The 26,394-nt window shown below is 40.7% G+C and overlaps 1 protein-coding gene and 1 long non-coding RNA gene across 4 annotated transcripts in view; both read right to left on the reverse strand.

The window, feature by feature from the left end:
* LOC113624923 (uncharacterized) overlaps positions 1–3,311 on the reverse strand; it is a 50,508-nt gene extending 47,197 nt beyond the window's left edge. For both annotated transcript variants that reach the window (XR_003434514.1, XR_003434513.1), the window contains exon 1: positions 2,961–3,311. This is a non-coding gene — a long non-coding RNA (uncharacterized LOC113624923). The remainder of the gene's footprint in view (positions 1–2,960) is intronic.
* Positions 3,312–3,659: 348 nt separating this feature from the next.
* Positions 3,660–26,394, reverse strand: part of ZDHHC13 (zDHHC palmitoyltransferase 13) — a 48,932-nt gene continuing 26,197 nt past the window's right edge. For both annotated transcript variants that reach the window (XM_027115215.1, XM_027115216.1), the window contains exons 9-17: positions 24,676–24,809; positions 21,481–21,581; positions 16,357–16,481; positions 15,424–15,486; positions 14,629–14,722; positions 12,906–12,989; positions 8,964–9,121; positions 6,583–6,680; positions 3,660–4,278 (exon numbers count right to left, since the gene is read on the reverse strand). In XM_027115215.1, coding sequence (XP_026971016.1) covers positions 4,140–4,278; positions 6,583–6,680; positions 8,964–9,121; positions 12,906–12,989; positions 14,629–14,722; positions 15,424–15,486; positions 16,357–16,481; positions 21,481–21,581; positions 24,676–24,809 — 996 coding nt within the window. In that variant the 3' untranslated portion in view covers positions 3,660–4,139. The remainder of the gene's footprint in view (positions 4,279–6,582; positions 6,681–8,963; positions 9,122–12,905; positions 12,990–14,628; positions 14,723–15,423; positions 15,487–16,356; positions 16,482–21,480; positions 21,582–24,675; positions 24,810–26,394) is intronic.

Consider the following 26,394-nt stretch of genomic DNA (forward strand, 5'->3'; position numbering starts at 1 on the left):
CAAAGTAAATGATTCTCAAACTGTAGCACATACATGTAAGAGCCAACTGGGGAGCCTGACAAAAACTCAGACTCCAGGACTCTCTTCTCAGAGACTGATTTAAAAGGTCTGAGATGAGAAATTTGAATTTCAAACACATTATCCCTGGACACCACCCTCCACGTCCACCCCCCAGCCCCTGATTCTGATGTGAATGGTCTGTGGACCACCGTTTGAGAACACTAACTTGGCAGGGGTTGGTGAGAAAATAAGAGAGGATATAACTTGAAAAAGTCCACTTGCCCCCAGACTGAGAATCAGCCTTCAACACAACTCTGATCACATCGTGTTCTGCTTAAAATCCCTCAATTCCACTCAACAGACTTATTCAGCAGATTCATGCAAATATTTATTGAACACATACTACGCGTTAGACAGTATTTTAGGTGCTTGGGATACATCAGTGAACAGAACAAAGATCCCTCATAGACCTTATAATCTGACAGGATGGAGAGGGAGACAGTATGCAGTAGACAATAAATAAATCACACAGTATGTCAGAAGGTGGTAAGTGCTATGGGGGAAAAGGTAGCGTAGGGTAAAGAAGAGGAAAAGGGCAAGAAAAGGATGTTACGGGCTTCCCTGGTGGCGCAGTGGTTGAGAGTCCGCCTGCCGATGCAGGGAACACGGGTTCGTGCCCTGGTCCAGGAGGATCCCACATGCCGCAGAGCAGCTGGGCCCATGAGTCATGGCCGCTGAGCCTGCGCGTCCGGAGCCTGTGCTCCGCAACGGGAGAGGCCACAACAGTGAGAGGCCCGCGTACCGCAAAAAAAAAAAAAGAAAAAAGAAAAGGATGTTACAACTTCCAAAATGTGGATGACGGTAGGCCTCATTGAGAAACCGACATTTCAAAGAAAGCTGTGAGGAAAGGCACTATGGATTTCTGGGGTTACAGTCGTCTAGGCAGAGAGAACAGGCAGGGAAAGGTCTGAGGCAGAAGCATGCCTGGGAGGTATGTGGGATCAGCAAGGCGAAAAGCAAGAGAAGCGGTCAGATCCTATAGGGTCCTGCAGGCTACTGTCAGGGCTTCGGCTCTTCCTCTGGTGAAATGAAGAGCCACTGGAGGGTTCCTGAGCCCAGGAGTGACGTCGTTCAATCTGCTTTGTACAAGGATCACCCCACTGCTTGTAACAGGGTGAGGGTAGAAGCAAGGAGACCAAATAAGAAAGCTGTAGTAATCCAGGCAAGAAGCGCTGGTAACTCAGGACTACAGCAGCAATGGTGGCCGAAAGGATTCAATTCTGGATATATTTTGAAGACAGAGCCAGTAGGATTTCTCAAAGAAATGAATCTGTGGTATTATGAGAAAAAGTAAGTTATCAAGAAAAGATTCTAAGGTTTTGGCCTGAGTAATGGAAAGGATGGAGTTTCTGATCAACTGATATGGGGAACACTGAGGGTAGGGAACAGGGTTGTGTATTTTTTATTCATTTACTTTAAAATGTATTGTATGTTTTATTTTTAATCGATTTTTAAAATCTGTATTTTATTTGTGCACATGGGGCTAGGGTAGAAATCAGAAGTTCAGTTTCAATTTGGACAAGTTAAATTTAATATGTCTGTAGATGTTTAAGTGGGTATGTCAAGTACACAGTCTGGAGTTTGAGAAGGAAGTCCGAACTGGAGTTAACAACCTGGTGCGTTTGGGCACACGGATGGTATACGTCACTACACAATCCGATGAGATTATAAAGGAAGAGGAAGTGAGTTTAGATAAAGGGCAAGATCAAGGAGTCGCCTCTGGGACATTCCACAATTAAATGGTAGGGGCGGCGGAAAAACAGCAAAGGAGATGTTAGGCTCTCAAGAGCAACCAGCGAGAGGAGGAGGAAACTCAGGGGTGCTCTCCTGGAGGCCAGGTGAGGAAAGTATATTAAGGAAGCACCTGTCAGATGCTGCTGGTAGGTTCTGTACGATGGACTTGGAGCTGACACGCAATTTAGCAACACGGAAGACACCGGTGTGCTTGACAAGAGCAGTTTCCATGAGGTGCTGGAGGTGAAAGCCTGACTGCAGATGGGTTAGGAGGAGGATGGGAGAGAGGACTTGGAGATATTGACAAGGTTTTCAAGAACTTTTACCTACAAGGGTAAAGAAATAGTTCCTTATTGCTCACTTTAATCTTACAGTTCCTTCCCTTAACATCGTTCAATGCCCCTGGTGATCTAGCCCCTGTCCACCTTTCCAACTTATTAACCAAGCTCCCCACTTCCAACATCCTATAGACCCAGGCTGTCATTGTTCTGACTATACTTTAGACTTTCCCGTTGTCTTTACTCATAGAGTTCTCTCCATCTGAATGCCTTTCACTTCCAACTCCCCATTTCCAAACTCAGTATCACTGAAAACCCTTTCTAATGCCCTATGATCCATAAACACTTCCTTGATTACACCCACCGAGGCTCTCCCCAACCTCTAAACTCTAACCATATTTAATTTGCACCCCTCTTATAGCTTTTAGTATTTTCTACATTATACTATAGTTTCATGTATCTTAGCTTCCCCTCTAGACTGTAAATGCCATGATTAGTATGCCCAATTAAATGTTTTATGGCCTGCAACACCTAGCATGATGCTCCATAAATATTTGTGGAATAATTTAAAAATGAATGAAATGTGCTTTCCATGTTACATATCAATTAGGTGTGCTGCAATACAGTGGCTCTGGGAATTTGAATTTTAAACAAGTGAGCCCCAGGCCCCTGCCCTGTCCCTGTGACTCTGATCTAACTGGTCTATGGACCACAATTTGAGAATATTTACTTGGCGGGTGTTGGTGGGAAAGGAAGGGAGAGAGAAAAAGTCCTTCTGTCCCTTAAATGAGAATCAGTCTTCAAGCCACAACTGTGATCACATCATGTACTGCTTTAAAACCCTGCATTCATACAACAAATTTATTCAAATATTTATTGAACACATACGTGTCAGGTGGTATTCTAGGAGGCTGGGACCTCAGAGTGGGTAGCCCACTTGGTATCCATTTGACCTTGAAGAAAATACAAACTTCTTTAGGCTTTAGTTTCCTTATCTCAAAGCCTCTGTAGAAAAAAGGAGAACAGGTCTTTGAGGAACTGAAAGGTCTATGCCATTAGAGTACAAACTGTGGTCCAAAACAAGATGGTAAACAAAATAGGCGCTATCATTCAGGGCCAGCTGGACATGATAAGAATTTTAGCTTTTACCCCAAGAGCAATGGGAACCTAAGGAGGGGTTTTCAGCGGGAAGGCTATTCACATTCACACACACACACACACACACACACACACACACACACACACCCAAGAGTTCAAGTTATTCACATTCACACACACACACACACACACACACACACACCCCCACCCAAGAGTTCAAGTTGAATTAGCATTTCTTCCAGAACAAAGAAAATGAGCAATTACAATCACACCAGTCGAATGTTTTAAGGGTACTAAGTAAAAATTGTATTAATCTTTAAGATTTCCCATTCAATTTTCTAAGCAAAACGGAAAACAAAATTAAATCTTATTATTGCTACTAACAGTGATCTCAGCTCATTCCTGGGATTTGGGAATTTTTCTTCACATCCTATATATACCTTTTCTCAATTTAAGATTCAAGAAGTGTCAAGTGTCAGAAACTAAGTCTCAACTACAAAAAAAAATTTTTATTAAGTGTGAAAGCAAAACAGGTACATCTATTTAAATATTTTTTTACATATTTATAGATAAAACAAAGACAAATAATTTATCAAAAATTACAAGTTTAAAGAATAATACTATTTTGAAACAGCCAATAAAAGTATCTGAAAATACCACATTTTCTCCGTAATTGGTGAATATTATCTCCAAAAAAAAAAAAAAAAAAGGAACTTGCATTTTCTTGTGAAAAATATAAAAGTTTTTTTTTTTAGATGTCTGCCAAGATTGTTCAGAAACAGTCCATCTTACTAAGTCTGAAAAAGTGTAAGCCTTTCTCGAGAACTTCTGTTTTTACCAAATGCTTTAAAAACCACCTGTGTTTTCCTTTGGGATTAGGTGAACTCTAAATCTTCACTGCACTTGCAGACCACAGGGCATCAACATAAATACAAACAAATCAGAGTGAGAGTTGTGGGTTGCTTTTCTTCACACTGAGCGAAGAACCTTCTCCTTAGCTGGGTGAAAGACCATGGTGTACTGTGACGTCCAGTCTACTGCACAGGGCTTGACCAAGCCAAAGCAGCCACACTGAAAGAAATCCGCGAGGTTCTGTGTGAACCCAAGGCTGCCAAGAAAGAAAGAGAACACGTCTTACTACATTTCCTGTTAGCATTTCACAAACATTCATTCAAACATAAACATTCACTGAGAATTTACAGTATACATCCTTCCAAGATCCTGCAGGAATCTAGAGGTGAATCAGACAGTTCTTGAATTTATGGCCCTTAAAACTGAAGCCCAGTTCCATTTCTGGACCTGAATCCCTATTTTGAGATTCCCTGGCTTGTGCCCAGCAACTCAAGTTCATTTTGGGTCCCCACTCACTAGAACAGTCCCTGCCACCATTAAGTTTCTTTCTTTCCATTCCCACTGCTCTAATTCAGACTTGGACTATCTCAAAGGACAGACAGGCCAGAAAAACTATGATCAACAAGATGGGATTCTTCGAATTCTAAGAAACTCTAAATGGTGTCTCTGTCTCAATTCCTTCTAATTCATCCTACATACTGGAGACTGGTCCTCCAAACACCTGATATATTCATAGCCCCTAACCTCCCAGTCAAAACCCTTTAACAACATTCCTCTGCCCAGAGGCTCAAAGCCAAATCCCTCATCTTTGTACTCACAGCCCTATACACTAAAGCCCAGGACTCCTCGGGTATTGATGCTCCAAACTCATCTTTTGTTATAGCTACTCTGGCTTTATTTTTCCCATGATCACAACTGCATGGGCCATTCTTCTACCCTGGAACCCACACTCCCCTACTCTTCCATCAGGTAACACCCTTATCCTTTTAAGCCCTACCAGTTCTCAAGGCCTAGGTCAAGGCCCACTTCCCCTTTGGAGCCTTCCTGACTACATATCTTCAGCATCATTTTTTCCTCCATTAAATTCCTGAATGCTACTGTCTGTTCCAGTTATCATGAATATTCATTTTTAGGCATATGCCCCATCTTTCAAGTGCCTAACCCAACGTCTTAAACACATCGGAACACATCTGTGTGTGAGGATGCATGTGCCACTGCTGCTGGTTACTGAGAGTGGTCAAGAAATTTCCAAGGCTTCTAAGAAGGTAGCTTCCCAGGCAGGGGGTTGCCCACACGAACTGATGGGGTGGAAGCAGGGAGGCATGCTGGGGACCGACAGGGCCCAGTTCAAGAGCTGGCTAGTGAGTAAAAGTAACTTAGGGGAAGACAATAAGACAAATCTTTGGAAGCTAGTTTCAAAGTGGCTCCAAGGCTTTACCTTTAGTTCCTCCAGTAATGCTGCCATGTCTTAGCAATTCCCCAAAACGCCCCAACTCTCTCACCTCTGGCCCTTTATTCAGACACTTCTCCAGGGCTCGGGATGCCCTTCCTTCCTGCTCCCCACCCCACACCTTTCAAGGCTCAGCTTAAAATTCCACCTCTATCACAAAGAGGTCCGTACTTCGGTGGAGTAAATATTCCTCCGGTTAAGTCACTGAGAAAGGGATTTTATTATCACTGCCAGTCTGAAACAATCATCACAAGCTTAACACGACTCTCTACACTCCATCACTTTGGCCGTCTCTTCCCAATTAAGTCAATTTCTGTCCTCTAAACACACATCATAGTCATATCCCAGGCTCTGATTTCCTTGTCTAACAGCCTAACAGTTTCATCTTGTACCGTGAGTGTGCTTTAAAATAGACTGCTCATGAGATATGCCGTGAGCAGGCAAATCCCTAGAGGGCACTGGGTCACCTCTGCAGCGCTCTCAGCCTCCAAGATCCCGACATATCTGACAGGAAGATAAGCTTCAAACCCTGATCTCTCATCTCATAAGATGACGGCAATCCTACAAACACTCTCATTTTCAGCTGGGGACAGGTTTTACACAACCAGTGCTCTGGGGAAAACATATCCCAAACCTGAAAAAGTAACTCTTCCCTGACACAGGTGGGCACTTTAAACATCGGGCTAAAAGAATTACTGGTGATAGAAAGTCAGGTTGAAAATCCTGGCAAAGCTCACAATCTAACGCTTTCTACAGAGAGCCCCATGGCTGGCTTTCTCAGCCACGTGCTTAGTTATCTCACGCTGACTTCATGCCAGCAATATGCAACCTTGTGACCATGTGGCTTGACTGAAGAGATCTCCCATCTTGGCAAAACTTCAAAGTCACTTACTGTTTGTGCTGAGTCCAGCAGACTAAATCTTACCACCTTGGGGCTCATGACCTTACCACTCATCTCCTGTCACTGAGGCTTCCAAGAAAGAAGAGGTTCAACTCCGTCAGCCAGTTAGAGGATGGCAGCAGGGCTGTGGGTGGTGACACTAGGTCGGGAAACCAATGGCGAGGCCAGCACCTTCCACCGGCTCAGTGGGCAGAATAGGTCCCACTTACTTGTATGGGGTCCTCCTGAGGGACAATGTCTGTTTCATGTGCCTGCTCTGCTTCAGCAGGCTGGTTCTCTCATGAGAGGTCAGGCCCAGAAAAGCAATCTGAAAATGAAGGTGGGAAGGTACATGAAAAACACTACCACATCGAGGCTCATCACTCTTGGCATCGCATCACAGGACACTGGCAAACATTCAGTTCTCCCCTAAAGGCAACATCACCTGGACTGCTAACCAATGATCACGGTGAGGGCAAGGACAGAGCAGCTCAAAACAAGACTCCTATGTAAATCTAGTAGCTGGGCAATTCTTTTTCTTTTTATTGTCTGACTTTTATTAACCTTCAAGAAAGCAGAGTGCATTGACTCAGTCGTGAAATGATTGCTTTAGTAATTCAAGCTGTGGATTACGGCCATGTTTAGACTCTCAACACATTCAGCATTCAACTTCCAGGTGAATCAAACAACATAAGGTCAGCATTAATGCAATTATCTCAACCTCTATACGCTTCTTAGTATCTCTTTGAAAAGGGCCAAATAAAAAAGTTAATCTGAAGTGAAGAACATTTAAATCCATAAATTTGGGGAAGTGTAAGAATTAAGGTAACTTTAAAAACTCTCAAATCATTAAAACCAGTATTTTTTACTAAGCTATCTCACCTAATCCTCAAAATAATTCAAACATCAAGTTCCTTACCTGTAAGACAGAGATTATCACAGCATCCTCATCGGATTCTCTAAGGATTTGTGATAAGATATTTAAAATGATCCAGTGCACAGGCTGACAGAGATGAAGTAACTGGTCCAAGGCCACACAGCTTAGAAAGTGGCAGAACTGGGGCGGACACCTCAGTCAGTGTGAGAATAAAGCCCACGGTCCTTGCCAGCCATCTATATGCTCAGTCTGACTCCCTACGGTCAAAACCATGATTCACCTGAGCACTCAGGAAACGAAAGGCTTTAAATAACTGGACTGTCTTGTTTATTAAGAAAACAACTTTACTCTGAATTCCTGTTTTTGAAAACTATCCAAAATTTTGAGTCCACTCTCCTGCCTCAGAGAGTATAAACAAACTTTCTTTTAAAAAGTAAAGATATTATAGCCTCAAATGTACTTATTCTAAGAATCCAGGAAAGAAGAAAGAGAATTAGAACTGATGTCCCAAATCTTAGGTTCTGCTTCTAACTCCACCTCTGACTGAGCCCTATGGCCATAAGCAAGGCGCTCAACATCTCTTAGGTTTAGTTTTCTCATCCATAAAATGGAAACACGACTTTGGCACAGACTCCATCTCAAATGTCTGTGAGGCCATTGACGGGAAAGTGCTTTGGAATACGTAAAGCATATATAAATATGAGGTATTACAAATGATTATAATATTAATAATCATTGATGCTAATATCCATTCTTACTGCCTGAGTCTGTAGATGTCAGATAGGAGACTAGGACAGGTATTGTTCAGAAACCTCAGTTCAGCCAGTATTATTAGCTTAATTCCTTTCCTTAGCCTTTTCCCCCCTTTTTCTTACTTTATTTTTTATTATTATTGCAGAATTGGTTACTCTCCCATAAAAATGGAATACATCTTGCTTTTGCTGAGTAATGCTCTAATGATCTGAGCTCTGGCAATAACCAGCTCAGATGATCACGGCTGTCTATTCCACGGGGGCAGGCCGTAGCAACAATGAGAATGAGGTTATGCTCGTAAGCGAAGGCAGGCAGCAGGGAGGGGACAGGAGCGTCACAGAAAGCTGAAGGTGGTGGCTACTGCCCCAGAGCATGAGCTTTCTAACGGTCACGACCTACTCTGCAAGCGTAATTACCATGTCTGTTGGTTAGTGATACATCTTTCATTTCTTCCCCACTTCCATCCACTTAAGTACTGCATAATAAGAAGGATAACAAACAGGGCTGGGAAAAGTGAGGGAACATAATCATCTCGCATTTGCACAATGCTTTACAGTTCATACCATGCTTTCATACGCCATATAATTTAATTATATGATGGAAAAACCCCTTGAAATGAACTGTCAGAAGACCTAAGTTTCCAGTTCTGATTTTGCCACTCACTGGGTGACCTTGAGCAATTCAATTCACCTCTCTGTACCTCTATCTGTAAAAGAGGTCAGATTAGATAAATCCTAGGGCTACACTAACACCTTATTACTCTAACCTTTAAACCACCCTGCGAGAGTAGACAGGCATTATTATCCCCATTTTACAGACAAGGAAACTGAAATTTGGGAGTCAAATGACATGCCCAGACCCACAGAGTAAGTGACAGAAGTGGAACTCAAATCTAAGTCTTCTGATTTGAAATTCTAGTCTTTCTATCTCACTATGGGGTATTGGAAATTTTACTCAAAGGCATTATAAGAAGATAAATACCTGAAAGAGCTGAGTTAGTAATAAAAATGTTGACCATGAGAAATGGAAAGTTGCTAACGTGAAGATATATACGACCCAAGGGGAACAGGCCACGATCTGATTGAGGTAGGTCCACAGTCCATCTGCTCTGAATGTTGTGACACAATGATGTGACCAATCTGTGAATTCACAAAAAAGGAACCCATTATTTAAAAAGGCAACAAACTAGTGATCATTCCTCAAGAAGATAAAAATCACTGCAGTTCTGTTTAGGGAGAAGAGAAAGTAAGACATGATGGCACAGATCAGAACTCAACTTTAAGATTTTATCTTCCAAATAAATGTCAGCTCAACAAAGATTAAAAAAAAAAGATACCTCACTGTTAAGGCTATGATAATACTGCATTGGTAGTTGGCAATGAGGGAATAAAAGCAAAAAAGGTCTATAAAATCATCACTAAAATTAGCATATTCAGTATAAAATACACTGGCCAGAAGTTAATTGTTCAAGGACTTGATAACTGGGAATGATTATATATTTAATAAACATTTGTCCTAGAAAATTCTCTATCGTATCCATGTCACAGCAAGATAAGGGTCTATTACAGAACAGAATATAAACTCTTACTAAGGGTTCAGATCAACAGGCCATTCCTGTGGGCACAAGAAATCCTATAAGCACCTAGATACCACTGGACCACAGCCTACAGCATGCAGTTACTGGGTGTACTTCTGCACTGGGACCATAATTAATCCTGCAGGGGTAGAAAAGCCAGGTGAGAGAACTCATGAGTCAGACACCCCTAGGAAAAGAACAGAGAACAAGATTCATATGGTCGCAGCTCAGTTTTTCCCCAGGAACATCTATTTACATGCCAATCAAAAGTGAGGCCTTCACTATGGTCTTCATGATATTGACCCCCTAACCACAGCCAAGAGCAGCAGTAAGAACACAGGTAGGAAGCAGCAGAAATAAGGGAACAGATCTTCAAGGTTATGTAAAACCAATGACTTTAAACAGGCATCATGAGCATTCATAAAGGACAAGGAAATAAGAATTGTGTAGATTTGCACCTTGAGGTTTCATAAATGCCTCTGACAATTTGATAAGTAGTTTCAGACATTTTCCCAAAGCAGCACTTAAGAGCTCCTGGGACAGGAAGAAAATGAGTCCATGACTTAACTATCAACTGTCTGTCCATTTTTTCTTTTTGAGTCTCATTTGATTTCCAACGATCTTTCATGAATATATGCCAGAAGAATTCTAAGGGCAATCATCATAGAGTAACAATCAAGGTAAAAAACTTAAGGTAAATTACACTTTCCTTAGAGCTTCTCATTAGGACTGCAAAGAAAGATGCATTCCATGTACCTGACATAACAAAAAAAAGAATATCATTTCCAACAGCAGGCAGAGGAAACAGCTGCTGAGTGGGAAAGAGTATCTACTTTCTTTCAGCTTATGGATTTCTACTGCTCCCTTCTGGGAATTTTTTTGATAACACAGCATGACTTTGAATGGAAATTTTCATAGGACTGATTTCAGATTTATCAAAGATATGGCTGCAAATGGCCACATACATTATGTTATGCAATATAACACTTTAATATGTACTAACAATACATTCTTATCAGGTGGTCACTGGCTAATGACAGGGAACGCATATTGCTCCAGGTCAATCATTTTCATCTTCAAACAACTCTGACAGTTACAATGTTCTTTCTAACAATGATCTAAAATCTTTCTCCCTGTAACTTGCGGGATGCTGACACTTTGAGTGACTTACTGTCCACCCTGAAAACAGACCTCACAAAAGGGGAAATGCATGGAGGCTGCACAGAGTCAGAGTAGCTGGAACCGGATCCCACGAGGAGGATGAGGGTGCACAGCAGCATTCTGGCACCAGGAGCGTTAATGAGAAACAAAGGAGGTGGGATGACAATGAGGCCTCATTAGAAAAATGGAGCACAAGTTCGTTTTTGCCGTCTGTGAAATAACGATAAATGACAGGATGCGTGCATTCGGTGTAAAGAAATACTGTCAGAATATAAATGGGATAAAAGTAACAAAACATGTTCAGCTAGTCTATACAGCTGTTAGTAAATGTAAGGTGGGACTGTTCCTAAGAAACAAAAAAACGTGATACAAAAATTGGTTCAGAGCCAGAGAATAAAGACAAAGAGGAGGGAAGAACCAAACGCATGTAATAAGGAAGCAACTTGGAAAGAATGAATGTGATGGAAAATTACTTCTGTCCTTATCAATACAGTTGTATGCTGGACATAGCCACCACACAAAGATGACTATTTTTAGTGAAGAGAGAGAATGGGGAGAGACAAGAGTGGTGTAAAATCTGGCTCCTCTCCCCGAGGATCAAGTCCAAGGGACAAGTTGGTCCATGGGCCAGCTTAAAAAGGTTTTCCAGGAATATGCTTTATTCTCAGGCCTTAAAAAGGCAGCTCTTTCGACAGAAAGCAGCGCTGTCAAAAAAATCTTTTATTTCTTACACCACAGGACATAATCTAAGAGGTTTTAAAATTTCAATGCTTAGGACTTCTGATGGCCTTTGACAAGAACTGAGATCAGGGATCACAACCTTCTGACTTAGGTCCATTTGAGATGGTGGCAGTTACAGTGAGCTACGAAAGCATTCCCTAGTGATCAGAGACACCAAAGGTGTCTGGTACGGAGAAGGGCTGACAAGGTAACTGAGACCCCCTCCATGCCAACGGCAGGGATAAAAATAGATCATTTCGTAGATTTTAATTAACAATCTCTAAACATGAAACCCTAAACAAAACAAAACTTGTAATACTGGATGTTTCTGGAGAAGAGATCTGGGAGGCTGGGGACAGCACAGGAGGAACTGTCTTTCAAAAACTAAACAAAGTTTAAATTAGAGAAAGCCAGTGGGTGAGTGGGGTGGGGAGTGTAAGGTGCGGTGGGACTTGGGATGCTAAGGGGAAAAGAAAAATTGTAGGAAAAAACTTTCCACGTCTTCCTGAATCATTTCAGATTTTAGCTCAAGCAACAAACTAGTATTATTCTACTGGCAAAATCTAAGACTTAAGCATGAATACAACAGGAGGGTGGATGGAAACAGATCAGTAGCGAAGCCTCTGCCTCTAGATCCAAATTCTCCTAAAACCTTCAGAATAAATGAATAATAAACAGTTAAACAAATAAAGTCAAAATAAACTACAAGCACAGTGTTTCTGGTTAGGTAACCTATTCCAAGGTCTGAAAAGCATAGTCATGCAATTCTTAAGAGCTAACCAAAATCCTCCCTGCTTCAATTTAAACCCTGTTCTTAGTCACTCACCTTGGAACAGCTCAACGTCACTCCCTACATGAGACCCCCTCAACGCCCTTCTGCACTGCTGATGAAAAGTTATTTGCCTTTCTCAGGGATGCAGAATAAGTGAGCTAATGTTTTCTTCCAAGTTATTATTTCCGACCTTTCGATCATTGTTACTGTTTTCCCATCAGTTCTAAGTTGTGACTTGACACCTGTCAAATGGCATGAGCTTTCAGTTTTGTTCCTTAATTACCGTGACCACCTCCACCTCCCTCCCACAACCTCTCTAGCACCAACCTTTTTTTCTTCTTAGTTTATTTACTTATCACTTCCCTTGCTTTGTACTTGAACACCTACCTGATTTTTACTCATTTCACTGGGGGATAAATCTGCACTTACCTTAAATGAATCTCTATTTCTGACCACTTCTCAAATTTATCAAGGTCACTTTAGAGTAGAATCTCTTCCAAACTACCGACAACTAACCTCTTCTAGCACTTCCTGCAGCTTCCCAATGCTGAGAGAGTCTTAGAGACATTTGTTTCGTTTTTATTAGGGTATGGTTTATAGTCATCCAGCCGGAATGTGAGATACAAGAGTTTACAAGAAAAAGTATATGTGAGTGCAGGTGCATAAGTTTGCTATAAGAAAAATTTATACTTACAGATGAAAGATTCATATATAATCCAGTCACACACGATGGAAAGGAAAAATAAGAAGAATATGTAATAATGATGGTTGCCAAAACCTACATCAAAAAGAAAAACATGTTTAATACTTTCTTCCAATGATTTTCCAGATCAAGACCTTATTAAACCACTTCCCTGTCAAAAGCCTTCACCAAAGTAAAAAAGAAATAAGCAGTTGTTTTGCTTTTAAATACCATTAAACCCAAACCAAACAGCTCTGATATGTCATGTTCAATTGTCCATGTTCACTAAACTAATATTTATTCATTACCTACCTAAAAGAAGACACTTCTTTTTTGGATAGAGCAAATACAACTCTAGGATGGCCTATACAGCATTGGAGGGAGGGGAGGAGGCAGGATTTGGGGCAAGTCATACCCTGTCTCTTCCTTCCTTCCGTGTAATAAGTTTATATAAGTACAACTTCTGGACATCAAGTACTGACTTAATCAGGGGAACAGAGAAAACAAATCTGAGGGGCAACAGATATATTGCAGGAGACTGACACAGCAAAAGAGGGGCAACCTGCGGCCTGAGAAAGGCCTACAGAAGCAAAGAAGGGGTGAGGGGGCCGGGCAACCAAGCCCCACTGTTGCACACGCTGCCCCCTTGATGCTGGAGACGGCAGCATTTTGATGCTGATGACACAAAAGCTCCTTAGCCACCATCACATTCCCACCTCCTCCTGAGGTAGCAAAGCCCAGCAGAAGGAGCAACACCCACTGGAATCAGGAGACCCAGATTTACGAACGACAAGCTGTGTGACTACAGGTACATCATTTAACTTCTCTGATTCAGTGTCCTCACTTTTAATATGGGGAAAACATCTCTTCTGTCTACTTCACAGGCCTGTGGCAACCAAACAGGATGATATATACGAAAACACTACGTAAACGCAATGTGATAAAAATATGTGGCCTCATCCTATTGTTTTCCCACTGCCATTCAAAGGTGCCTGCTATAATGCCAATCATCTCATCTCTATGGTGGGATGGGGTACACGAAGCCCAGAAGCCCAGGAATTCTCTCTTCACCTGTTCTCTAGGAACAGTGGAGAACATCAAAATGCACCAAGGAAAGCTGCCTGAGCTGAGGCAGCCTTTTGTTCATCAAGATTATACATGCATAGCCTCCCCTGAAGACCCGTGACCATAGTTCCTCTGAAGTTCCTCATAATAAAGCCCTGGCTTTTACTGTGACGGCTCGGAGGAAACCCAGGGCTTCAGATCAGAACACTGCCTGGGTGGAAGGCAATCCCCAGACCCCTGCCATCTCTGGTTCTAGCACCTACCTGAGCCTTAGAGGCAAGTAGAGGAGGTGAATAAAAGGGACAAGACACAAAATATGGAAAAGACATGGTATCTAGAGTGGAAGACTGGCACTACTAAAGTGATCTCAAGCAAATAATTTAACCTTTAGTATTTTTTCAACTCTAAAATGGAGGTAATAATACCAACCTCTGATGTTCAAAAAGGATACTATATATGAAGGTACTTTATACATGTTAAAATATTATACAAATGACATTAATTATTATTATTAACATCAAGAGTCAGTGTTCCAAAGGTGTTAGACCACAAAGCTGATTCTCTGACAAGCAAGAGTGGACCCCTTACATGCTTTCCACTTTTTCTGAGTCACACACATAACTAAAGAGAGCTGAACTTCAAAATGTAAGTGGAAACTTGAGCCTCTCACCGATGCACCGTCCAGTCCACAGGCAATGTCGATCATACCGAGCCACACAGGAGTCGCACACATGGCAGTGGAGTGACCGTAATGGCTTCCTTATCTAAGTGGACAATTAAGAGAGATCTAAGCAAAAATCAGAATCTCAAAGTGGTAACAAATCAAAAGCAAAATCTTATTCCTAAATTATAACGACATTGGCACAAATAATCCTACATCGATCATCAATTCACTTAGAGGCTCTGGGATGCCTTATTACTATTTACTTCCACATGTCTAATTAGGCCATCACTAAAAGGGATTTGAACTCCAGAGCTTACTGACACTGACTAAGGGGAAAAGAGGCAGCACCACACAGCAGAATGAGCCCTGGACTAAGAAAAAGGGAACTGAGTTACACTTCTGGTTCTGCCAATAATTTAGGGAAAGTTACTTCCTCCCTTTAGGCTATGAATCTTCAGTTGCTAAATCAAAGGTTTCACTAAGTGGTTTCTAGGGTCATCATGAGCCTCTGACTCCAAGTTAGTTCTAACATATGCTTCATGGCAGGGAAAAGCAAAGAAAACACACAAAGAGATTTAACCACAGGCAACTTCAAGAGATTACAAACATCATTCTCCCACATGTTCAAGGCAGAAGACTGTTCTGACAGTAATGCAAAATTTTAAAAAACAAATTTTACACCTGGTAAAAAGAAAGGTGTATAAATATACCATGAAGATTTGAGAAATGCTTACATGAGCAATGTAACCAAGAATTTGCTTTTACGATGGGAAAAAAATTATAAAGAAAAGACTCACTCACAAGACATGATGTACAAAATGTTCTGAAATCCAGACAGCCGGTCTCTGCAAGGGTGATGATATTCTGAAAGACATCAAGTTTGACCTTATGTTTGCGTTTTGTTGGGGAATGGATGATGCATGGTTACATACCATTCTCACAGCTCTCTCTTCAAACTGAGGTAGCTAGAAAAGCAACTTAGAAGACTTGCCACCATATCATTCTGTGCTTGAAATATGTGACTTTTCAAGGCTGCATTTTCAACCATAGCCAATAAATTAGAACGCACAAAAATTACACCCCCCCTTTTCTCCATGAATGGCAATGATTTTTCAGTTATAATATGCTATAGAAAAATAAATACATACATTATACACTCATAAAAAAGGAACAAGAACCACCTACACATCAGAACTGATGGTTATAAGCACCAAAGGCAGTCTTTCAGGAACACTGGCTTTAGGTGACATAGAAGACAACAGTCTCCCCAACTTCTAAACATTCATGAGCAATGGAAGACACATCATGTCATCTGACAATTTCATGTCTGAGGAAGAGAAGGGGCCTCTTCTCAGCCAGTAAGGAGAAGGACTCTCCTTGACCCCTGCCTAGATACCCTCCATGTACTTAATGGGGGAATTTAAACTGTATGACCATTATCTAAGTATTACTATAAAGAAGTAGGCGCTCACATCTACTGACAGAAATTATACCTGAAAAAGTCCCAGTGGGATATTACTGTAATAAAAAATAAAAATATTTTTTAAACTTTCATATAAATAAATGACAGTGGAGAAATCTGTTCGTTGATTTTAATCATCCCACATTTACAGTGCATCTATTAGGTCCCAGGCACTAGGGACATAGGCACGACAAAAACCAACATGGTCGTGACCCTCTATAGTTTCCATACCCTCCTATAAAAAAATCAGTAACATTACAGAGAAAGCTCACCATCTTCCTTTCTTCTTCGGAAGCCTTAGTGAAGCCTGGATCAGTTGCCCAAGTCTTGTAGAAAAAGTAGAGGAAGGCTACTAGGCTGAGAATGAAAACGAAATAGAAAATGGTGCCTGCTAAATGTTAAAGCAAAGTTAAGGAACATATCAGACTTCCAGTAAGAACAGCCTAATTATGATGAAAGAAAATTTCATCACTGGTGCCTAAGAGTCTCTTCTCTCTGCATTCTAGCCTCACCTTCCCTTACGTACACATATCCCTACCCTCAAACCTGGCCCCATTCTATGCTCTAATCCTGTAGGAATTTGCTCACAGTTGGCTAATAATTAATCTCTTCTCATTAGTTGAAACTCATAAAATATTGATAGGAATAGTTATAATATATGAAGAACCTCCTAAAAATTGAAAAACCTTCCAGATCCAAATAAATTAGTATCTAAACGGTGTAACTGTGGCTCTCCTGTGCACATCTAAAACAGTATTTTCTGATCATTTTAACAAAATTAGTCAAAGAAACAAACCACTGAATTCAGAGAGGCCAACTAAAACTATTTCCCTATATATTAAATTAATGCCAGCAAAGATTTCCTACTGGAAAGTTTTCATAACTTAATCCTCGTAACTGTATTAGGCTCAGTTAATTCAGAAACAAATTGCTCTCCTTGCAAAGAGATTACAAATCAGATACTATTTGGAAAGGCAGATATTATGGATAAGTTAAGATAAAGTGTTTCAAACATTACCCACTTTGAAGTGTTTTTGAAATGGTACAAATTCTTTGTATAAAAAAGTAAAACTCTGCCCCAGGGAAAGACAAATGAATGTGCAATAATAAACCGATACTGCCAGTAGTAAACCAGTTCTCCTTGCCCAATTAAAATCACTATATTGACATATTAACTGTACCTGCCTTCCAAGGTGTTGCCAAGATGTTCTTGTGCTAAACTTCAGAGTGGAAAAGGTGGCCATAAAATAAAATTCTGAACGCTTGCTATTCAAAGTGTGGTCCATGGGTCCCACAGTAATGGCTTTACCTGGAAGCTTGCTACAAGGGCAGAATTCCAGACCTCACCCCAGACCTGCAGAAGCAGACTCTGGATTTTAACAGGATCCCTAGAGGATGCACATGCACATTATAGTTTGAGAAGCACTGCTCTAGCCCACAAAAAACAACACAACCACATCTGGTTCAGGTAGGCAGGAACGAATCCTGTTGGTTTAGTTTATCTGTTTATCTGCAGATGGGCCTGGCTTTAAGAAAGATAGGATCCAAAAAAGTTGTGTGAAACTGAAATTTAATTCCCATAAAATCCTGATCAACACACATGACACAGTCTCAAAAACACATTCAGTTTAATCACATGATAATCTCATGTGTATTGACTGGACCAAATTTTGGGCTCTTATTCTGAATAACTTTCAAAACCAATCCCAGGAGAATCAATGGATTTTCTCCTTCCAAGTAACCTGAATTGCACTACATTCCCTCACATAAAAGCCAAACATTCCTTGCTTCCATGTCCTTGCTTTGTGTGGTTCATTGCCCTCAAGTGCTCCCTACTTCACCCCATCTACTTCTAAAACCACATTTTTGGGACGTCCGAGTCCTAACTGCCTTCAAGACCTAACTTAAAATCCTCCTTCCCCCTTTAGGTCTTTCCTGATTCCCTATGGGAAAGGATTCTCTCCCTTCCCTGAACCTAAGAATGCTTATTCTACAGCACTTAGCCCTTAGGTCATAGTTGTTTGTAGACATCGCAGCCTCACCAGTTAGCTTGTGACCCTTTTGCAGTTAAAAAGTTTCTCAAAGTGGTTCTAAAATCTGCCTTTTTATAACTTGGACTAACTGGTTTTCATTCTTTAGCTCCTTTATTTCTACACTGTAGATCTACACTATAGGTGTCCTATAGATAGACCCTATAGAAGCTGCTTCCCCATTTGTTCAATAATTATTGAGTGCTCATTCTATACAGTGCACTGGCTTCCAAATGACAGACTTCCAAACACCTGAAATTGGAAGGCAGCGCTCACACCTCCAGGATAAGCAGCAACAGCATTCCTCCTACAAGACGCTCTCCTGGGTATGTTCCTGCTTTGTTCCTGCTCTCTTTTAAAAGAACACATCTCAGCTGTGTCCTGACCAGGGCAGAAGACAGTGAGATTGCTGATGTCTTTTCCTTGGACACTCACATCGTCCTTATATACTGGCTTCCTTGAAAGCTGCATCACTACCCATGCTGGGTTTTTAGTCAAAGCTCCTGGTTCTTTTTCACTTGACCGGAACCTATGTCATTCCCAGAACAATGCGCACTTGTACACGTTGATCCTCTGAAACCCAGTATTAGGGGCTTCACATATTTATCCTTCTTAAACTTAACTCAGCTAGAGACAGAATCACAAATGTAACGTTCAGTGGTTCGCCATCTCTTTCCTGAATCCTCATCTTACTTCCAAACTCATCAGTTAGGTCCTCTCTCCTCTCAAACCTGCCTCATAAAAGATAAACACATTATTTGCTGAACATATAAAAAGCACCAGAAGAAACTGTTCATCTGAGGAGCTAACCTAGAGCTGCTCTTAAAATTAATCCCAACATGCAGCCTTCCACACAGATTTTATTCATAAGAGCAATTAATAATAATAATAAAATAACAGGTATTCTTTACAGAATGGGGACTATGGTCAGCACCTTACAGACATCCTAGCGCAGTAGTCCTTGCAGCTGCCCCATGAACTTGGTACTGTTATCTCCAATTTATAGAAAAACTGACACTCAGTGAAATTATTTGCCCAATGGTACATAACTAGTAAGAAAAAAAAGCCTCAACTCCAATTCATTCTGTCTGATTCCAAAGACCACACTCTTTCCACAGTTTCCCAGACTCTCTTCCCACGATGGGCAAGGCGGCTGTGGGAGTGGAAGCCCCATGCAATCCACACTTGGCAACACGGCTAGTCTACACTCAGGCTGGGTCTTTCCAGGGCAGCGCCTCAGTGCACACCCGAGGCAGTTCAAACAGCATTTACCATTCAGCCTGAAAACCACTGATCTGATGGCGCCACCTACTGACCGACCTGCCCTCACCAGCAGTGGCCTCACACGGGGGCTTAGAACAAACGGCTTCATGCTGTACGTGTGAGTAAAATACCTTCCTGTCAACTCCAACATCTTAAGATTCTGTCCAGCTACGGAAATCAAAACAGTTCTTCTGATATAATGACATCTTCACAAATATTGAACAGCAGTAAACTCAACTGAATACGAAGCTGAATACTAACTAAATACCTCTGTAATTGAGGTTTTCAAACTACAGTGCAGTAACATGTTTGTTAATACTAATGCTGCAAATTTGAAATAATTCAATGTAAAAACTACCACATTTTAGGTGTAAAATTTGGAATAGTGTGAGTTTCTCACATTTTAAAAATTCATCAAGAGGGCTTCCCTGGTGGCGCAGTGGTTGGGAGTCCGCCTGCCGATGCAGGGGACACGGGTTCGTGCCCTGGCCGGGGAGGATCCCACATGCCGCGGAGCGGCTGGGCCCGTGAGCCATGGCCGCTGAGCCTGCGCGTCCGGAGCCTGTGCTCCGCAACGGGAGAGGCCACAACAGTGAGAGGCCCAGCGTAATGCAAAAAAAAAAAAAAAATTCATCAAGAAACACAATTTTTAAACTGTGCTTACTCCACTGCATGTGAGTTGGTATATAAAAGTATCAGCCAGCCCTTTCAGTACATGTCAACTACCATAGGATTTACCAGCCTTGGGACTCCTACAAGTGATAAAGTATTTTTTTATCACATTATGATATCATCCAAGCCTTTATTAAGTGGTGGTAATAAGGCTAGTACTTAAAAAGCTGCCCTCAAATCAATAATTATGAGACAAAGGTTAGATGTAATAAAATCTTTTGAAAAAAGTCAAATGCCCTCCATAGTATGCTGTGCCATTCATTTAGATTAAAGGAATCTGAAAAATATGAGATAATGCTCAGAAATAAAAAGCATCCTTAAAGTAAAAACATGCTATATAGTGAAGGGAGATGCACTCTGAGAACTCATATGCCTCTCTCACTTTACATTTATTCCTATGAAAAAATATTCTTGAACTGAGCGTATGCATCTCTCTCATAAACAGTATTCTTTCTTTTCAAGTGTGTCACTACTAGAAAGAGAAATAACATAGAGCTAAAGGAATACGCTTAAAGGTACATATCTATCTACCATACCCCTTCTTCCCTTACCCTGTAAGGAAAGCAAGACTTTAATGTCTTCCTAGGGTCCTTCGAAGGGGAAAAAGGAGCCTGGAAAGAGGTGGGAACATCAAAAATTGGAGAAAATGCCTCTTTCCCAATGGGAGCTATAAGTAACTATAAAGTAAGAAGTAACCCCTATCCCCACTTCTAGGTGACTAGACTTGGCCTGGGCCCTGCTCCTCAAGTGATAAACCTATCCCTTAGATGAGTTTTTTTTAAGCTACGGGCTGCCATCCATTAGTAGGTCATGAAAGAAATAAATGGGCTATGACCAGCACTTGTTAAAAAGGAAATAGAATAGGATAAAACAACAAAATATCAGAGTAAAGCACATATTTGGATTATTGCTTTCTGAAACATTTTTTCACATATGTTTTGGGTGGCAATGCAAATTTATTTATACTGTGTACTGAAAATCACTGCCTTAGATAATAACACTGCACTGACCATTGCTGAGGAGGACATATTTCCTCCAGTATTCTTCCTGTGCAGGAGACCTTGGTACCCAGAAGATTTATTCATCACCTATAACTGCTGACCAAGTTAAAAGAACCATCGGACCTTGAAGAGAATCTCAAGGCAATACAACAAATTTTTATGGATCTAAATAAAACAGTAATTCATTATATTGTTTCCTTCCTATAAGTAATCAATACTAGACACCTGCTGTTTCCACAGTGTACTCTGAGATCATTTCCAGAATTCAGTAGATTTCCAACATTAAACATCTTCAACCAGGACCATTAAATGAATATAAATTTGACTTACTTTCCCTGGATCTCTTCTAGTAGCTAAATTTCTAACAATGGCATTAGTAATTTTTAAAAGCAAAATGAGATATGCATTTAAATGTAACCTGGAAGGATATCAGGAACAAATAAGATGAACCAAGTCACAAATATCCAAAAAATGGAACTCAGCAGAAAGACTGTTGGTAAGTACATAAGGCTCTTATACCCGACCAAGAACCTACAAGAAAAGAAAGGATAAAGTATTAGTGAAAATAAGCTCGAATCATATTAATTTTAGCTCTAAATCCCCTTAAGTAATAATAGTAATAATAATGATGCCCTCACATAACAACAACAGCTTTCACTGAGTGCTATGCGCCACTTTCCATGTGGTAACAGAGTTACACACCATCATCACCCCATTTTACATGTGAGAAAACTGAAGCACCGGGACCTCATAAAGTGAATGTTCTAGTTCCCACAATTAACTTATACATTATTCCATTCCCAATAACTTTACACTTCCAAATCTTTTTTACTTCTATTGCAACATATATTTGTATTTCTTTCTTTTCTGGCATATCATATTTTCAAATACTCCAAAATGCAAAAATATAAATCCTTGGAGATTCACCTTCGCATTTAACAAGCTTTCTTCTAGAGGCTAGCAGCGTATTTTTGAAACATACAGATGCACACAACCTTGAGCACTTTCATCCCACAAACAGCTTGCAAAGCAGACCCTTGATGTGAGAAGACACATAAAGGCTAACGGTGACACTAGTCATCAAACACCAACCGTCTCGCTTGGGTCAAAAGCAACCTGGAAGTCCACATATAACTTACTCAAACGTTTAATATTGTTGTTTCAAATGAAAACATCTGTCTTTTACAATAAATACTCGATATAGTAAATCGGTGCATGAATAGAGTTTACCTGGATCTACTTTAAAATTTATACCAGAAAAAAAAAAGGGTGATGGTAGATATTAAAGGGTTTTTAAAAAGCTATCAAGATCATAAACACAATTATGATAAAATAATATTTGACAACAACTAAAGATCCCAAACCTCAGGTCCCCAATATGCTGCCAGAATAGGCCAAATAGCGCCCATGTAATCTCCACGGCATGGCTTGTCTGAGATTTTGCAGCAAAATATGTTTGACCTAATTAAGTGGTGCAGTGAACCACCTAGTTTGTAACAGCCTGCTACTACGACCTGTCTACTTCTAACAGGTATCTCATAGCAGCCTGGATCAATAAGCAACCTCCCGTGGAGCCTAATAACAGTGGAAGTTTACAGCTGCTTACCTCCGTGAAATTGGGACTCTATAGAGTGGGAGAAATAAAAGCAGTTACCATATGAATTTCTCTCCTGTTTGAATAGTGTACACATGCTAAGCCTAGCATACGAAGCCCTCAGCTCGCAAACAAAAGTTTCCATATACATTTTTTGTAATGTGAGTTTCTATTAAAACAAACAAAATCTCAAATGCCCCTATCCTAGGTGAGTAGATATAGCCAGCCTTTGCTTTCTCTCTGGAAAAAAGAAAAAGTGATGACTGTAATTTGGCTTAAAATTTATCTGAAGACCAAGTCAACCCAATTAGTGGAAAATAAATGAATATCTCTAACTTATAAGTTTTCTGAATAGCAGACAATTTTAGGCATTTTGCTATTTTTCAGAAATTTGAACTTTTATTTAACATTTAAATTCATTTCCAGCCTACTGTCCTGCTCTTGAGTGATTAAGAGGTAAAATTCCTCTAATGCTTTGTTTTTTGTTATAACAAAAGCAACTCATGCTTATTCTACAAAACGCTGGTAATCAAAAGAAGGACACAGAAATACTCATAATCGCACCCTGAAGAGAGCAACACAGCACTTCCTTCCAGATTCTCTTTTATGGATCATCATCGTTACATTTTCCTTTCAGTGACTGAAATGTTCAACAGGAGAGACAAGTGTCCTGCTTGTATGAGCCTTACATTCCAGGAAACAGTGATTAAGTGCCATGAAGAAAATACAATGGGGTGATGCACTACAGTCAGTCAGGCATGGCCTCGCTGAGGAGGGGACGCTGCAACTGAGGCCTGACTGACGTCTCCCGCTATGCAACAATATGGTATCAGAACCCTTCAGACAGAGACACAAGCAAGAGCCAAGGCCAAAGGTGGGAATGAGCTTGACGTGTTTTAGAAACAGAAAGAAGGATGGAGGGCAGTGAAGGGAAGAGATGATGTCAGAGGGGAGGGAATGAATTACATAATACCTCACAGGCAAGGAGTTTGGATGTCATTCTGAGAACAAGGAAAAGCCACTTGAGGGCTTTACACAAGGAGAAAAGACAGAAACTGGTTTGCCTTTTTAAAAGACCACCCTGATTGCCAAGTGAGGAGGAACTACAGCGGGTAAGAGATGGAATCAGGAGACCAGTTGGGAGGCTTGGTCTAGGGTGCCAGCTGAGGAGAGGCAGAGAGCAGACCAGAGAGCAGGAAGGACTTGGTAATGTGCTGAGTGGGGGAAGCGAGGAGAAAGGAAGAACAGAGGAGGACAGTAATCCAAGGACGGTACCCCTTATTCATGTGAGGAACTGGGTGCCATTCTACAGGGAAAGGGAGGTGAGAAGAAGAGATTGGGGTGTGACATGATTATTGAGCACTGTGTGTCGGCCACTGTTTAACCATTGTATTTGTATTAACGATGAGGCAGGCATTGTCACAATTTTCATCCTCATTTTATAGACGAAGAAATCGAGGCACAGAGAGGTAAACCAACTGGCTCAAGGTCAGACTGTTATGTGGTAAAGCTTGACTTGAACCCAGGCAATCTTTATATATATCATGTATGAATATTTTCCTAAAAATAGAACCATACCATAGTTACTATTTTATAACTTCCTGTGATTTAATTAGGTTGTTTCAACTAAAAAACATTAAGAGCAAAAGTAACTAGTTTACTAGTTTAGATTTAGAATCTAGATTTAGAATAGGAAAAAACAAAATTTCTGAAAAATGGGCAAAAATGCTTCAAGATGCAAAACAGTTACAAAAATCTCCCCATTATTCACTGAGATTAACAATTCAAAAAGTGAGCTAGGATATTTATTTTCCACCAATTGTCAGTGCAGTTAAATTACTGGATTGACCAATTTGCTTTCAGTCAAATCATATGCCAGCAAAGCTCTTCCCTCCCACCCTGAGGATGTTTCTACGTGATAAGTAACATGCACAGTTCAATAAAAATCTGCAACTCCAGCTAATCAGCAATAGAAATAAGCACTCAAATTGGAAATGCTATAACCAGCCTTGCAGAGATTGATATACACACCTTGGAAACAAAGATGTCAGAAAAAACAATACTATTAGAAGAAATCCTTTTAAAAGCCAAGAATCTGAACTGAAGTCCAATATGTATCCAACAGCCCACATGGTAATCACACAAAGCATCATCAGCAGGAAGAGCTATTAAGAGATTCAGAATTTTAGAACTTTATGGATTTTACCACCTAAGTATCTAATAATAATTAGTTCAATAGAAAAACCACTTCCTAAATATACAGTAACAATTAATACAACAGCAGAACACAGAATTTTTCTTCAAAATTGCAGACTGATAAATCTGAAGTTTGAGAAATTACAAATCTTGGAAACAATCTTTTAAAAGCCTTACATTAATAAAACGTTGCTTAAACATGTTTTGTTTTGCTTTCTTCCACTCCAAGAAATGGTGATCTTTTAAGAAAAGTGTTGATGATAGCTGACATTTAAAAAAATAATTACTTTCAAACAGTATTATATGTCAGAAAGCATAAAGCAAGACAAAAAGACCACACAAAAATCAACACACCCAAGATTCAACGAAGAGAGTATAAGAGTTCCAACCTGGGCACCGGATGGTGCCATCCCCTGATAAAGAAGGTTAGAAGGAACAAGTCTGGATTGCGTTTAGGGCACATGGAACTGTAGATGCCTATGGACGTCTAGGAGATAGCCAGGAGTCAGTCAGAAAAGCAGGCCTACCACACAGGAGAAAACCTGGTGTTCATCAGTATACAGGTGGGAAAACCAGGAATGAAGAGCATCCTGAGGAATGTGTGCAGGTAGAAAGGGGCAGAATCTTGGCCGTCGGAAACACTCAAGGGTCAAAAAGGTAAGTCCCAAAAGGTAAGTAAGTAGAGTGATCAGTATGACCAGAAAGGCAGGACGAGAACCAGAAGAAAGGTTCCAGTAAAGCCAGGGGAGAGAGCTTCAAGAAGGGAGTAGTTCTCAGTGTCAAATGTCACATGGAGGCCAGAGACTTAAACATATCCTCAGGATGCTAATAATTCGGGTTTATTCTGAAAAGTTAAAAGAATGAAGCGTCTACAAACCAACAGTGTGGCTATCTGCATTGAAGCCAGGCACCACATCTGTACAATGCAATCCCTTAAGTGCAACATACATGACCTTGGAAGTAAGCAGGGCTCATGCGACAGCAAAGGGAGAAAATATATTCTGCCCTATCTTCTTCAATCTTTACTTCCCTGAGCCACGTTCTGAGGACGGATAATTTCAAATGATATGAAATCTTTAATATGCTTCCAATTCTAATTTGCATGATAACACAAAACGTGCAAGTCTAGATTTCTTTTTAAAAAAGGTAAACTTGGAATCTACAAGCAACATAATCTCAGTACAGAAATAACAATTAAATGTGGATCTCAAAATTTTAATCCCAGATACAGTACTCACAGATGAGCCACACTATTTCCTCATTCAACAAATATTCCAGTGTGTACCATATGCTAGGCACTGTTCCAGGCACTTAGGGGCACATCGATGAATTTAAGGTCTTTCTCTCAATGGGGCCTAAATTCTAGACAGACAAATGTACTAACTGAATTTTATAGTATATAAAAAGCTGGGGGCTTCCCTGGTGGCACAGTGGTTGAGGGTCCGCCTGCCGATGCAGGGGACGCGGGTTTGTGCCCCGGTCCGGGAAGATCCCACATGCCGCGGAGCGGCTGGGCCCGTGAGCCACGGCCGCTGAGCCTGCGCGTCCGGAGCT

The sequence above is a fragment of the Aethalodelphis obliquidens genome, unplaced genomic scaffold (genome assembly GCF_003676395.1).
Source record: "Aethalodelphis obliquidens isolate GAN/ISIS:26980383/991018 unplaced genomic scaffold, ASM367639v1 scaffold14, whole genome shotgun sequence".
Taxonomy (NCBI): Eukaryota; Metazoa; Chordata; class Mammalia; order Artiodactyla; family Delphinidae; genus Aethalodelphis; species Aethalodelphis obliquidens.